At 39.4% G+C, this 12,948-nt stretch overlaps 1 protein-coding gene across 5 annotated transcripts in view; it reads right to left on the reverse strand.

Annotated features, from left to right (window-relative positions):
• The window catches only part of tnk2a (tyrosine kinase, non-receptor, 2a), a 30,191-nt gene extending 17,368 nt beyond the window's left edge, over positions 1–12,823 (reverse strand). For 3 of the 5 annotated variants that reach the window (XM_028569915.1, XM_028569920.1, XM_028569919.1), the window contains exons 1-8: positions 12,556–12,823; positions 11,248–11,352; positions 6,341–6,885; positions 4,007–4,169; positions 3,783–3,853; positions 2,527–2,733; positions 1,506–1,655; positions 1,286–1,381 (exon numbers count right to left, since the gene is read on the reverse strand). In XM_028569915.1, the coding sequence (XP_028425716.1) occupies positions 1,286–1,381; positions 1,506–1,655; positions 2,527–2,733; positions 3,783–3,853; positions 4,007–4,169; positions 6,341–6,457 (804 nt within the window). In that variant the 5' untranslated portion in view covers positions 6,458–6,885; positions 11,248–11,352; positions 12,556–12,823. The remainder of the gene's footprint in view (positions 1–1,285; positions 1,382–1,505; positions 1,656–2,526; positions 2,734–3,782; positions 3,854–4,006; positions 4,170–6,340; positions 6,886–11,247; positions 11,353–12,555) is intronic. The other 2 variants (XM_028569918.1, XM_028569917.1) reach the window with 2 other exon arrangements.
• Between the last annotated feature and the right edge of the window lie 125 nt (positions 12,824–12,948).

Raw genomic sequence — 12,948 nt, forward strand, 5'->3', positions numbered from 1 at the left:
TCAGAAAGAGACAGTGCTACTGTAGCAGTAATATTTATCCAGAAACAACACATATAATAGTGAAACAATGGCAGGGAACATTTTACTGCAGAATACTTTAACTTTTCATACTTTAGGTAAATGTTACTGATACTGATTTTACTTGACTTGAATGCAGGACTTTTACTTTTATTGGAGTATTTTCACAGTGCCACAGTTTCGTATTGCCAGACCCTCCTCCAAAGCTCGCTGAAGGAGGGTCTGGCTACTCCACATAGCATTCGGGGATGGGAAGAAAACGTGCTCTGGTTTATTGGCATTTCTTTAAACCAATCACAATCGTCTTGGGTGGTGCTAACCACCGGGAAAAGCAGCGGTGCTGGTGCAAAACAGCCTCGGGAAGGAACTTGTTTTGGTGGAACGTGATCTGAGGCGCAGTTAACTATAGTCCTCATAAATCCACCGGAGTTTAAAAGGCCGACACAAAGTGAAATTCGGCATATTTTCCGTCGGCAACGGAGCAATCCCGGAAGTGGAAAGTCAAGGATATAGACCAGTGTGGTATTAATACCTAGTCTGGCTATCACCAGACCAAGCTCACTCTTTTAAGATTGAACATTAGTCTGGGGAGTCTGCTCTGTACTTTCTACTGCACAAGAGGCGTGATCAACGGGCATAGTTCAAATGACTCTGTACGCAATTGGATAGTCCTTCAACCAATCAGACCAACGATCCGGGTGACGTACTTTCATCAGCGGGTTGCTGTACTTCGGTGGCCTACATGTTGAATTCAAACAAAAAGCTGCTTGCTGTCACTTCTCTATTGTCATCGTGTTAAACCCGCCAATAGCGCGCCAGGTGGATAAGCCAGTTTGTGATTGGTCCCCGCAGATTTGTAACGGAAGCAGTTCCTTCTTGTGTGTTTTATCATTTTGGTATTAACTAGGGTAGACATAAACATATATACATAAATGATAGATTTTTTTGGTGTCAGTTGAAAGAAAATTATCAGTAGAAAACCGCACATTAAAAAAAGAATGTAATTCTTTTTTTAGTGTGCCTTTTATATTCAATTCAATGTTCAATTTGTTCAATAAAAGAATGTTGTGATTATTTTTTTTTTATTCAACAAGTAATGGGTTGTAATTTAGAAGAATACTGAAAGCAGCAAAGCTGCAGAACTGAGTACACTTTTATATTGGTTTATTTATTGTTTTATTTAAGTAATATCGTTATCGCGGTATTCAACAACAATTTCGCATATCGCATATTTTCCTCATATGGTGCAGCCCTAGTGTTAACTGACCTGCACAGCGTAGTTACACAGAGAGGAGATGAGGATGTGACCCTGACGCTTTCTCAGACGATCCAACAGGGAACCCAGAGGGGCCAGCTCAACCACCTACACACAAACACACACACGATAGGGAAATAAAACACTGCTTATTATTTCTGTTAGATATAAAACATGTGACTTGGGTGTCTACTTTTGCATGAACATGTCTGAGAACGAGCGTGTTCTTTACCATCTTCATGGGCTGCGTGAGGACGATGCCGTACAGCCGGATGAGGTTAACGTGGCTCAGTGAGTGCATGGCGTTCACCTCTCTGATGAAATCGTCCAGGCCGTCGGAGTCCAACACACCGGCCTTCAGACACTTCACTGCCACTGACAACTAGAGAGGCACAGAGGGGCAGACACTGTTTTAACAACCAGCAGAATAACATGCTGTACCGTAATTCAAAATATTGCCTTTGAGCCCGTTTTGTGAAAATCAATCAATCAATCAATCAATCAATCAATCAATCAATCAGCATTTATTCCTATAGCGCTCTACACCAACCAGCAGGTATCCAAAGTGCTTTACATGAAGTAACATTAGTAAAACATAACATACAGGAAAATCAGAAAGGAATAAAACATACAGTACAATCCGAAAAGAAATCCCTAAAAGCAGAAAAAACGGAGAATGTCACAACACTGCTAAGTATTAAAAGCAATTCTAAATAAATACGTTTTCAGGTTACCGTAGTTTTAAAACGAGCTACGTCTGTTAATAGTGTGGATGTCAGGAGCTAACCTGTTCCAAAGTCACGGTTTGTACCTCGACCTTGGGACTTCTGAGACTGGTTGATTAGATGACAGCAATTGCTTTCACGAAAGGGTTGAAATCTTTTTTAAAAAGTTGAATTTGAGAGCCAACATCAGCCAATCTGAGCTTACACTTCATACATTCTGCACACTCAACAGCAGGTTATGTGTTTCCTTGTAAGTGTTTTTGGTTTTTACTAGAAGGTATCTACATAAGAGTGACATGACACTGTTATGAACACCAGCACTGTCATGAACGTGCCATAAACATTATAAACAAGTCATAAACGTTTATGACATGACGCTTCTTTTAGTAAGTGTCATTCGGTTTTTGTCATGACATGTTATGATTAGGTTTAGGGTTAGGGTTCATGTGTCATGACTGTGTCACGTAGATACCTTTAAGTAAAGTGAGAACGCGTTGTTATACTCTCTACTGTGTCTCTGCGTCTCACCATTCTGCCGTTGGGTCCGGTCCACTCTCCTCTCCGCACCACCCCGAACGTGCCATCTCCCAGCCGCTCAAACAGCTGCAGCTCCGACTCTCTGATCAGGCAGGTGAGCGAGGCCCCCGACTCGCTATAGGCCGGTCCCGCCTCGGATGACGCCCCCTGAGGGAGGGGCTGCTGGGGGTCGCCGTCGGGTCGTTTAACCGGAAACACCTACGGTACGAGCCCAGAAGCAGAAACTGGTGAGCGCAGGTTTAGTATTCTCGTGCTCAGAAAACTGCAAGAGTTTTGATCCGATCTGATTTATGGATCCAAGGGATAACGTGGAAAAGTGAGAACATTTCCAAAATGGTGGATAATAAGCTGTTAAAAGATACAAAAAAAATGGAACAAAATATGTGACGTAAAACTAAACAATATAATCTTAAAACCAAAACTACATCAATGCCAAAAAATATAAATATCACATCACATAAATATATTATAAGTTGGAATTTATTAAGGAGCCACCACAGGGGAAAGTCTGGTGCGTTGTTTGAGACTGTGGCTGGCAAAGCAGCAGTTTATTTAAAATATTAAAATCCCTGCATTCTTAATATACAGTATGTTAATCTGAATAACTACTAAATTAGTACAAGCTTCTGTAGTGTTTTGCTAAAATAAAATAAATAAATTACAAACGTAGTATACTATAAGATCAATTTTACAGGCTGCAACAAAGATGGCTAAACAGCTTGCAAAGTACTGTGCCATATCTGCTATTATTTATACCCTTAAGAACTGAGTATTGTGCTTATTAAGTGATATTGTGAAGACCTGCTGCATGCCACTGGTCCATAAGTTTGCGTATGTATTATTACTGCATCCTTAATATTTGTGTCCCTGTACCACTTTCTTCATGTGGACATAAACAAATGGTTTGTGTGTATGTGTGTTCTTGTTTAACTATATTCGTGGGGTCCAAAAACCGGGAATACATTATACTTGTGGGGTCCGGACAGCTTTGTGGGGCCAAAATGCTGGACCCCACAACTTTAAATGGCTGTTTGAGGGTTAAGACTTGGTTGGAGGATTAGGGATAGAATTAGGTTATGGTTAGGGTGAGGGTAAGGGTTAAGGTTAGGCATTTAGTTGTAATGGTTAAGGTTAGGGTAAGGGGCTAGGGAATGCATTATGTCAATGACGGGTCCCCACAAAGATAGTGCCACGCACTTTGTGTGTGTGCGTGTGTGTGTGTGTGTGGTGTGTGTGTGTGTGTGTACCTTGCTCATCCAGGACTTGCGTTTATAAATGGCTCTTCTCCTTTTGACTGCCTCCCAAAGCCTCCTCTGACCTGCACCGACACAATCACAAAATCACCATTATTTTTTCACACTGACAACTTGGATAAATAAAGGTATAGTAATATTTTATAAAACTCCAATGTGCACTAGATATTCCTTTGTCGTCTGGAGTAAAAATGCGAACAGGTAATAAGAGGACGTACCCGGGCGCCCCATGCCGATCTTCTCCAGGTCTTCATTCTTGACGTAGTCGAAGTGGGAGAGTCGCGTGACGTTGAGCTCGTCGCGCAGCCGCAGGAAGTACTGCTGCAGCTGCACATCTGTCAGCAACTCCAGCAGCCAGTCTGTCCCCTCCTCACACTGCATCTACACACACACACACACACACATTCCCTTTGCGTTACTACATGTGAGGATGCATTGACAAATCCCCATAGGTGCAGTAGGATTCTGATTCAAACTGGGTTCTTAGTATATATTAAAAACATAAAACTAACAAAAAACTGTTCAGTTAGTGAGTGTGATGTTAATGGACACATTGTAATGTGCAGTGGAAATGGAGAAGCTACTCTCAACTACAACATCAATATAAAAAAAATACACTATTTTTATCCGCTAGATCCCCCATAAAACCACAACTTCTTAGTTTTTAACACTTACGTTTTTACATGGATTAAATATATAACATGTTATTTAGTGAGCTTTAGAGGTGCTGGTAGGCAGATTTTCATTTGGACAGAGCCATGCTAGCTGGTTCCCTCGCGTTTTCAGTCTTTATGCTAAGCTAAGCTAACCAACTGCAAGAGAGCAAATAAGCATTTTCTTCTCCCAAAATGTGATACTTTGATATTGAGAGTATTAAAACTACCGCTTTATGATGATCCCTTGGAGCCCAAACTTTTTGTCAACTATTCTTTTACCACCAATCTGGATCACAACATGATGTTACATCATCTATGTAGAGCCCGTTTTAAGAGAAGAATGGGAAGAAGCCGTAATTGTGTTAGCGTTGTGTTATTACCACTTTTGAGGATTTTGTTTGTCTCTGCAGAGACACAACACATTACATAAACAAACCTTTTCGATTAGCATCTCTTAAGATATGAACATTTTACAATACAAAAAAATAAACGGATGCGTATTGCGATACACTACTAATACTAATTACATGTTTAAAAAATGTACTCAGTAACTTAACCCAAGTATCAACCAATATTAAAGTATGGTAACTTGATTACTTTCGGATTACCTCAATACCTAATATGGGTTTAACTCGATTGTACTGTGATGTTGTTCCCCTTTTCTTACAAAATAATAGCAACATTGAGGTTGGGGGGGGGGTGAGAGCTCCACCTAGGGACGTAGTCTAATATAAATATATATATATATATATATATATATATATATATATATATATATATATATATATATATATATATATATATATAATATATATATATATATATTATATATATATATATATATATTAAATTAAAATGTGGAAGGAATTCAAAAGGAAGTCAAAAACACATTTTCTGCATTCTGATAATTTTTTATGCACCAATTTATGTTGGAAATACCTTTATCTATGTGAAGGAAAATACAAGTGACAAATCAAAATACAAAATTATAATGGAATATAAAGCAGTAAGGGGGCTTTTACTTTAGGGACCTGGGCCTGGATCCTAAAGTTGACCCCAAAGTCCCGCTCGTTTGATAAGTGTAAACACATCCATGCCCAAGTCCAGTTGAAAAAGTTATGGGGGGGGGGGGTTGTGTGAAAAAAAATGTTTTTCTTTGCTTGCCAATTACATTGAATTGGGAAAGCCACTTAGCATGTTTTATAACAGTTAATATCTTTCATCATTATGGAAAGATATCTGGAGGAGGGGTGGAGGTTGGGAGGGGGGGAGAACTGCCAGTTTGGATTATTGAGTTGAAACTCCCCCATCCCCCTCGTAAATTACACCTATGGTAACACTGTTCCATGTATTCCGTTACTCCCCAAGCCTGGCACTAATGCTGCAGGAACACACATAACATGAGATTTATGTCCGTTAATCTGTTGCCCCAGTGCATGCTGGGAGGATTCCCAACGCACCTACTTCATCTAACTGCAATAACTATATTAACACTGATCACGCTTTCAACTCTCTCCTCTTTTAGCCTTCAGCCCTAATTAAAAATATGTGTGCACCATTACTCAAGATAACTTCATCCAGGATTAGCAAATCATACTGCTCTCAAAAAGCAAATTAGATTAGATGGAGATAAACCAGATTATTTTAGCCGGATAACGCCACGTTAGCCTGAAGTAGTTGAGCCACATCTGAAGAACAGGGCCCGGCAGGTTGGGGACCACTGGACTGAACGATTCAATTCAAATAAAATGGAGAGTGTGGTCTGTAGTTGCAGCCCAACCATCACCATCAATACAAACACACACACACACACACACACACACACACACACACACACAGTAATTTCAGAGAGAAAAGAAGAATCACTGCATGTCCAACCACAACTTCATATTTTACCATTTGTCCGCCGACACTCTCTCTGCTCCTTCTGTCTCTCTCCTCTTCGTCCTCATCCTCCCCCTCCTCCACTCCTCTGGTGTATGGGAGTCGCCGATACATATAGCTCTCCCCCATACTGTAGCAGCTCCTCTCGTCCTTCGCCTGGCCTCTCTCTCTCTCTCTCTCTCTCTCCTTTTTTTTTCTAGCTGCTATTCAGAGGAGGCGTTAGCTCTGCCGCCGTGCTCCGAGTCTAGCTTGCTAATCTCCTCTCGGCTCCATGACCTTCTCTGCTCAAATCGATAAGCGCATGCACACACACGTTCACAAACACACCGAGAGGCGTTTGACGCCACTCTCTCCAGTCGTATCACCTAAAGCTATCTATAAACTCTCTCCGTCTTCCCTCCCACCGTGTCTTTCTCTCCCTGCTGACTCACAGCTTTCCTGCAGCGTCGGACACCTCCATACTTCCCTTTCTCTCCATCTTTCCTTCTCTCTAGCTCTCCATCTCCTTCTGGCTCCGCAGCCGAGCCCACTGTCTGATGATAAATAATTCAGCGGCTCTAACAAGAGGATGAGAGGGAGAGGGAGACAATGTAGATACAAATAGGTGCACAGATGGATGGGTAAATGGATGAATGGCAGGGCGAAAGAGAAATAAAAGGAGACAGATCCCAGCATGCAGTTTGAGAGAGGCAGACATGCAGATGGTACAGTAGTCATGCTTTACATCTATCCAAATAAGCACAACATTTAACAGAAAATGGAAATATAGGACTTGGTAAATTTAAAATATCAGCTTTGGAAGCTTCAAACTGATTTCAGGAGGATTTTTAAAGAAGTGGTTTCATTCAGTTTTATATCATTGTAAATTGAGTATTTTGGGGGTTTGACAAAACAAGCAATATTAAGACATAACTTTGATAACTGGAAAATGAGGATGCCATTTCCTGCCCTCTTTTAGAATAACAAATTAATTAATTAATTGAAAGAAATAACAGATGGGTGAATAATAAAAAATAATTATGAATAAATTAGTTTTAAGCCTAGATCCATTCTTTAAGACATCAAGAGAAATAAAGTCAGTTGCTGGGTTAAGCTTCTCAAATGTGAGGATTGATCCTTTTCTCAGTTTATGCTGTAAAATGTAAAGATGTCTTTCTCCCCCCTAGCTAACGGTAGGCTAACGTTACCTGCTGCCAAGTGAAGTGTTAACTAGCATCCCGGGCGGCAATGTTTCAGTTCCCTCTAACGTCCGTTTTCGGAGCATCAGAGAGAAACGCAGGCATTTAAGGGCACTTAAGGCACCGAAATCCACGTTGCTATTCTGTCCGGAAGATAACGGTCGTTAAGGCAATGGTGCCGTATTAGCACCGGCTCTCTGACCCCCCAAAATAAAAACTCTTTGGTTCTACACGATTCACGTGGATGACATTTTCCCATTCAAAACAGCGATTTTTCCCGAAAAGTGACTAGTTTGCAGTATGTTAATCAGAATAATCATTAAAAAAATTAAACCATACTGAAAATAATTATTAGTGGCAGCCCTTTATTTAGCCATGCTAAGAATTGCTAGGTGTGTCAGTTGGTCCGCCACTTTGTTTCGGACTGGGATACTGTATCTCAGCATCTAGAGTATAAGATGGATTGCTATGACGAAGTTATCATTGATGAAACTGAGGTCAGTCTCATTTTTATGGGATTTTAGACATGAAGAGGAGTGTCAGGATTACACACGTAATACACATGTTGGGCTTTTTAATATTCTTTTTCGACTAAATGTCTTCAAAATGTGAGTTTTTAGGAAAATAAAGGTTAGAAACATTTAGACCATAATGTGCAGGGATGATATTTTCAGAAAATATTAAATGAATCAATACAATGTGAAATGTTGTGATTTCGAAAAATATATACTTTCACCTCTTTGGTTGGTGCCTTGGTAAACATTTCTCAGAAAGTTCAGACCCATGACGTCAGCATTTCTGAAATCCAGGCTACGACCCTGAACATAAAGACCATGTTTGGGTGCTGACTACAACATCTGTGTGCTATATAAATAAATAAAAATTAAAATAAATCTGTAGTCGTCCACACAGCTGTAGTTAGGAATATTTGTCTGCAGGCTCTTTCCCACATGTCACATCTAAACTGTCCAAATACTTCAAAATCTCCTTTTCATATTCTCTGTATCAACATCGTCTCTAGATTTAGAATGGATAATAGCTTTTACACCTACTACAAGTAGGGGTGGGAATCACCAGGTGCCCCACGATACGATATCATCACGATACTCATGTCACGATACGATATCATCGCAATACTCATGTTGCGATACGATATCATGCCAATACTCATGTCACGATACGATATCATCGTAATACTCTTGTCGCGATACGATGTCATCCCGTACTCATGTCACGATACAATATCATTTCGATGCTCGTGTCACAATACAATATCATCGCGATACGATATCATCGCGATACGATAATATCGCAATAAGATATCATCGCGAAACTCATGTCACGATACGGTATTTAGTGCGTATTTATTATTAAACATGTTGCGATATTCTGCAATATATTGCAATCATTACCTTTTTTCCAACTTCAAATTATGTCCACAAAGCAAAACTTTGTCAACATAAAAAAAAACAAATGTCTCTGGTTTGTTCATCTCACTTCAATTTTCCATCTAGTGGACTGAAGAAGCAATTGATCTTATTATTCCAGTACCAAAAGGTTAAATTCTCCTGTGCAATTTATATAATAAAAGATTGATCTTTGGCGTTGATACAGTATTGCCATGGAAAATATCGCGATACTATGCTGCATCGACTACATATTTTTTTCCATTGTTTAATTACACAGGTTGTTGCAGATTACCAAAGCACATATTTAACACCAAGATGCCCTTTCACAGACAGATTACAGCATTAATTCAGCTCTTGTCGGTATGTTTGGTAAAAGGTTATCATCTCTTGGCAAATACTAAAATGCACAAAAATCAATTTTGCCTGATCCTGTGAGCTTCATTCAAAATAAAATTTCAGAACAGATATGAATGTGACTCTGATGAAAATTCCAGATATGAGGGTGAGGCGTTTGCTTTTAGCTTCTGCTGAGCATTTAGAAACAAGAGTAAAAGACAAAAAATACCACAAATAATGTAATAGTGTAGATTGAGAACGACAAGTGTGAGATACTGAGCTGTCACCGTTGGCAACATTTGGCGGAAAAGACAGGCTAACACATGCCTGTACATTTCACATGTGGTTATGTATACTGTACTGTGTGCATCTGTGGCCTAAATGAGCACAAATTCAGAGCTTTCATCTCTCTGTGTGCACTCATTTTTTTAATCGAGGGCGATGCTCTAAATATAGGGAAGCTAAATTTGGCTTAGGTTCACTGGCTGTCATCTTGGCATCAGACACGAGAGATTCAGTAAGATACACGGATGTTGCCCTGTATGATGGGGACAATAATTTATAGGGCTGCACAATCAATCATGATTTTCACACTATATTCATTATACTTTTTTTTATTTAAATATTTTTCAATGAAAATGAGAGTAATGATACAAAAATGATCATTCCCTCCAATATCTTGAATCATATCGCAATCGCAATATCAGTCAAAATAATCGCAATTAGATATTTTCCTGCAGCCATAATTGATTTACTGTGTGTCTGTATTCTTGGTTTTCCCTGATTCCCTTTCCACTTGCTCTGACCACTGACTAATTACAGTAACCAGTATTTTAGTTTTCAGAGCAGCGTTTCTTGAATCTGGAACATTTACAGCTGAATTAGAACAGATATCTTCAACTGGGGTCCTCAGAGTTGCTTTTTTTTTTAATTTACACAACATTGATGATAGGCTTACTGGCCTATAGGTAAGGTAGCCATCCACAGATACAGTTACGCTTCAGAATTCACTGTTCCACATTTTAACATTAAAACATGATGTATAAATATATGAATATGTCAAAATTTATTTTAATAGCTTAGTATTGTATGCGCCATAAAAAAAAGGTATGTGTAAAAGCTTTAGGCCGCCCTACAACTTATTGTAGGCCCAGTTTAATATGCAACTCAATTTTATTCTATATAGTAAGGGGTCCGTGCTCTGTCTCTTTTCAGCTGAGGGGTCCTTGGCCCAAAAATGTTGAAGACCCCTGAATTAGAGTATAGAGGCAGAGAATAATGTGGAGAGGGAACATTCACCAGCAGCCAACATTCTGATGAATTAGACAGAGGACATAAAAGGGGTAATTTGTTAAAATAAAGCTAAAATAAGACTTTATTAATCCCAGACTGGGGAAATTCCCAAGGTATTCAATTTACAGTTACAATGTATACGACAAAGGCAAAGAGCAAAGTCACATTTGAGAAGCTGGAAACAAATAAAGTTTGGCATTCTTGCTTAGGAAATTACTGAAAAGATTAATAGATTATCAAGATAATGGTTGATTCATTTCCATCAATTGACTAATTGTTGCGTCTCTAATGTTCACACAAAATAGCAGTCACTAAAAGAACAACACTCTCAAAGAAAATACACAACAAGAAAGAGAAGTATATAGTTGTATGCATTCTTCGGCCAGTAGTGATATATTGGTGTATTTATAACATAGAGAAGGAGAACATTCTTAGCATAACATACAAGTTTGAAATGCCAAAATGTAAAGTTCATCTTCTGTTCCTTTTTTTGTAAAGATATTTAGTTCATAGATTTCTCTTTATAAGAAAATTTCCAAATTGCTGGTAAAACAAAGAAAGAAAATGTGTAAGGAAGATTCGGAGCTCAATTTTGTGGCTGCTAAAATGTTTCTTTCTTGCTCTTAGTGCAGAAGAAGCCAGTACAGACAGGCAGCCTTCTCTGCAATAATCTCAGACATTGTGTGTGTTTAACTGGTCTCACCCTGCAGAAGTCTTTTAATGGATCAGGAGTTTAAAGCTGCAGTCAGGAGTGACTGGGGTCACTGCAGGTCACCTGGAGGAGGCCATGGATGGAGAGACCCCACATCTGCGCACATGCGCGCGCGCACACACACACACACACACACACACACAGAGAGCGGGACAGAATTTACTTCCAGAAACATACAAAATATAGAATCTAGAAGTAGTTAAATGAGATAAACTGACACAGAGGCCTAACAGCCCAAACTTAATTGTTTTCACTTAAATTATGAATTCACCCAACGTAAACTAAAAGATCCATGCTCTCTGTAAACAGCAGAGTAATTCACAGCCATAACAGATTAAAAAACAAGTGGTCAAGTCTCAAGTGCTTGACAAGTTATGCCAAATTGGTGTATTCAACTAAACTGCAGGTCGGCAGTTTAGTTGAATGTAGAGCTTGCACACGATGCCTCTTATTTCATTTTTATTTGATTGTTTCTGCTTATATATCTGAATTCAAATAAAAAGTCTTGAGGAGGGGACGTCTAAACTATGTTAAGTCTCAATCACGGTCTGTAGCTACAACCTAGAGCACTGAAGTCATGTGCTCTGTAACTTTCCTAGAAATTTTAGGTTATAGCAATCACTTTGCAGTCTTTTCAAGGTTTTGAGAATACTCAAAACTAATTTATTTCCTGGTCGTGTGCAAAAGACTAGAAACTAAATCTAAACCTTTCCGATCTTAATGTCAGATCTTAAATAATAAAAAATGTAATTTAATTGATTGAAAAAAATCAAATTAAATCCTTTTACAATTTTTTTTTTTTAATGTGTCTGGTTTAAATCTTCTGGGGGTGGAGATGGGACTCTGACATTTCTTAAATTGTGGCTGTAGTCTGATATCAAAATAATTCTTGTTATGAATCTGATTCCAGGTCAGCTCTGGGTGACCTCTCACTGAGAGAGACAAATACATCATTTTTTTATATATTAAAAAAAAAAGTAAATCTCAGTACATAGCAATAATGGAGAGAAGGTGGTCTATTAATCTCTACTGAATAGAGCAGAATAGATTGTAATTGATCAGGCTGCTGCTTCAGTCTGCCAAAGCTGATAAGCCTTTAGTCACGTTAAGTGTCCACCTGCCTGTCTGTCTGTCAGTAAACATCTCTCCATTAGGCTACGGTTTCACTCCTGAACATGATAACTGTCTCTCATTTAATTAAATTTGTATTGTTTTGGTGCAACATGTCTCATCTTCCACATCGAGAGAGCAACAAGCTATCAAAAGAAAAAAGGCAAAAACAACCCCGGGCATACCAACCTGTGAAGACGGGCTTTGCGGGAGACCAGTCCCCCTTCCTCCGGTCAGTCCTCGCTCAGTCCGCCGCTCTCAGCTGCTGCAGCCCGGCGGTAAGCCGCGCTATTTATCGGGGAATCAGTTAAATTCAGCGTATCCGTTATCGGTTATCTCAGTCTCTCTCCTCCGTTAATTCCGGGGACGCTCCTCAATCCGCCTGTCGTGATTTATGAGCGTCACTGTGCGTAACAACGCACAGATAGATCAAAGAGGCGGCTGGCCCGAAAACGATATTACGAATCCCACTATGGCCAAGCCAAGACCCGCCTTTCAATAGCATTTATTGGCCAGGCGTCCATGAGAACGTAAGGTAACGTAAGCCCATTTGTTCAGGTCCTATCTCCTGACCAATCGGCT

This window comes from Perca flavescens, chromosome 22 (assembly GCF_004354835.1).
Source record: "Perca flavescens isolate YP-PL-M2 chromosome 22, PFLA_1.0, whole genome shotgun sequence".
Taxonomy (NCBI): domain Eukaryota; kingdom Metazoa; phylum Chordata; class Actinopteri; order Perciformes; family Percidae; genus Perca; species Perca flavescens.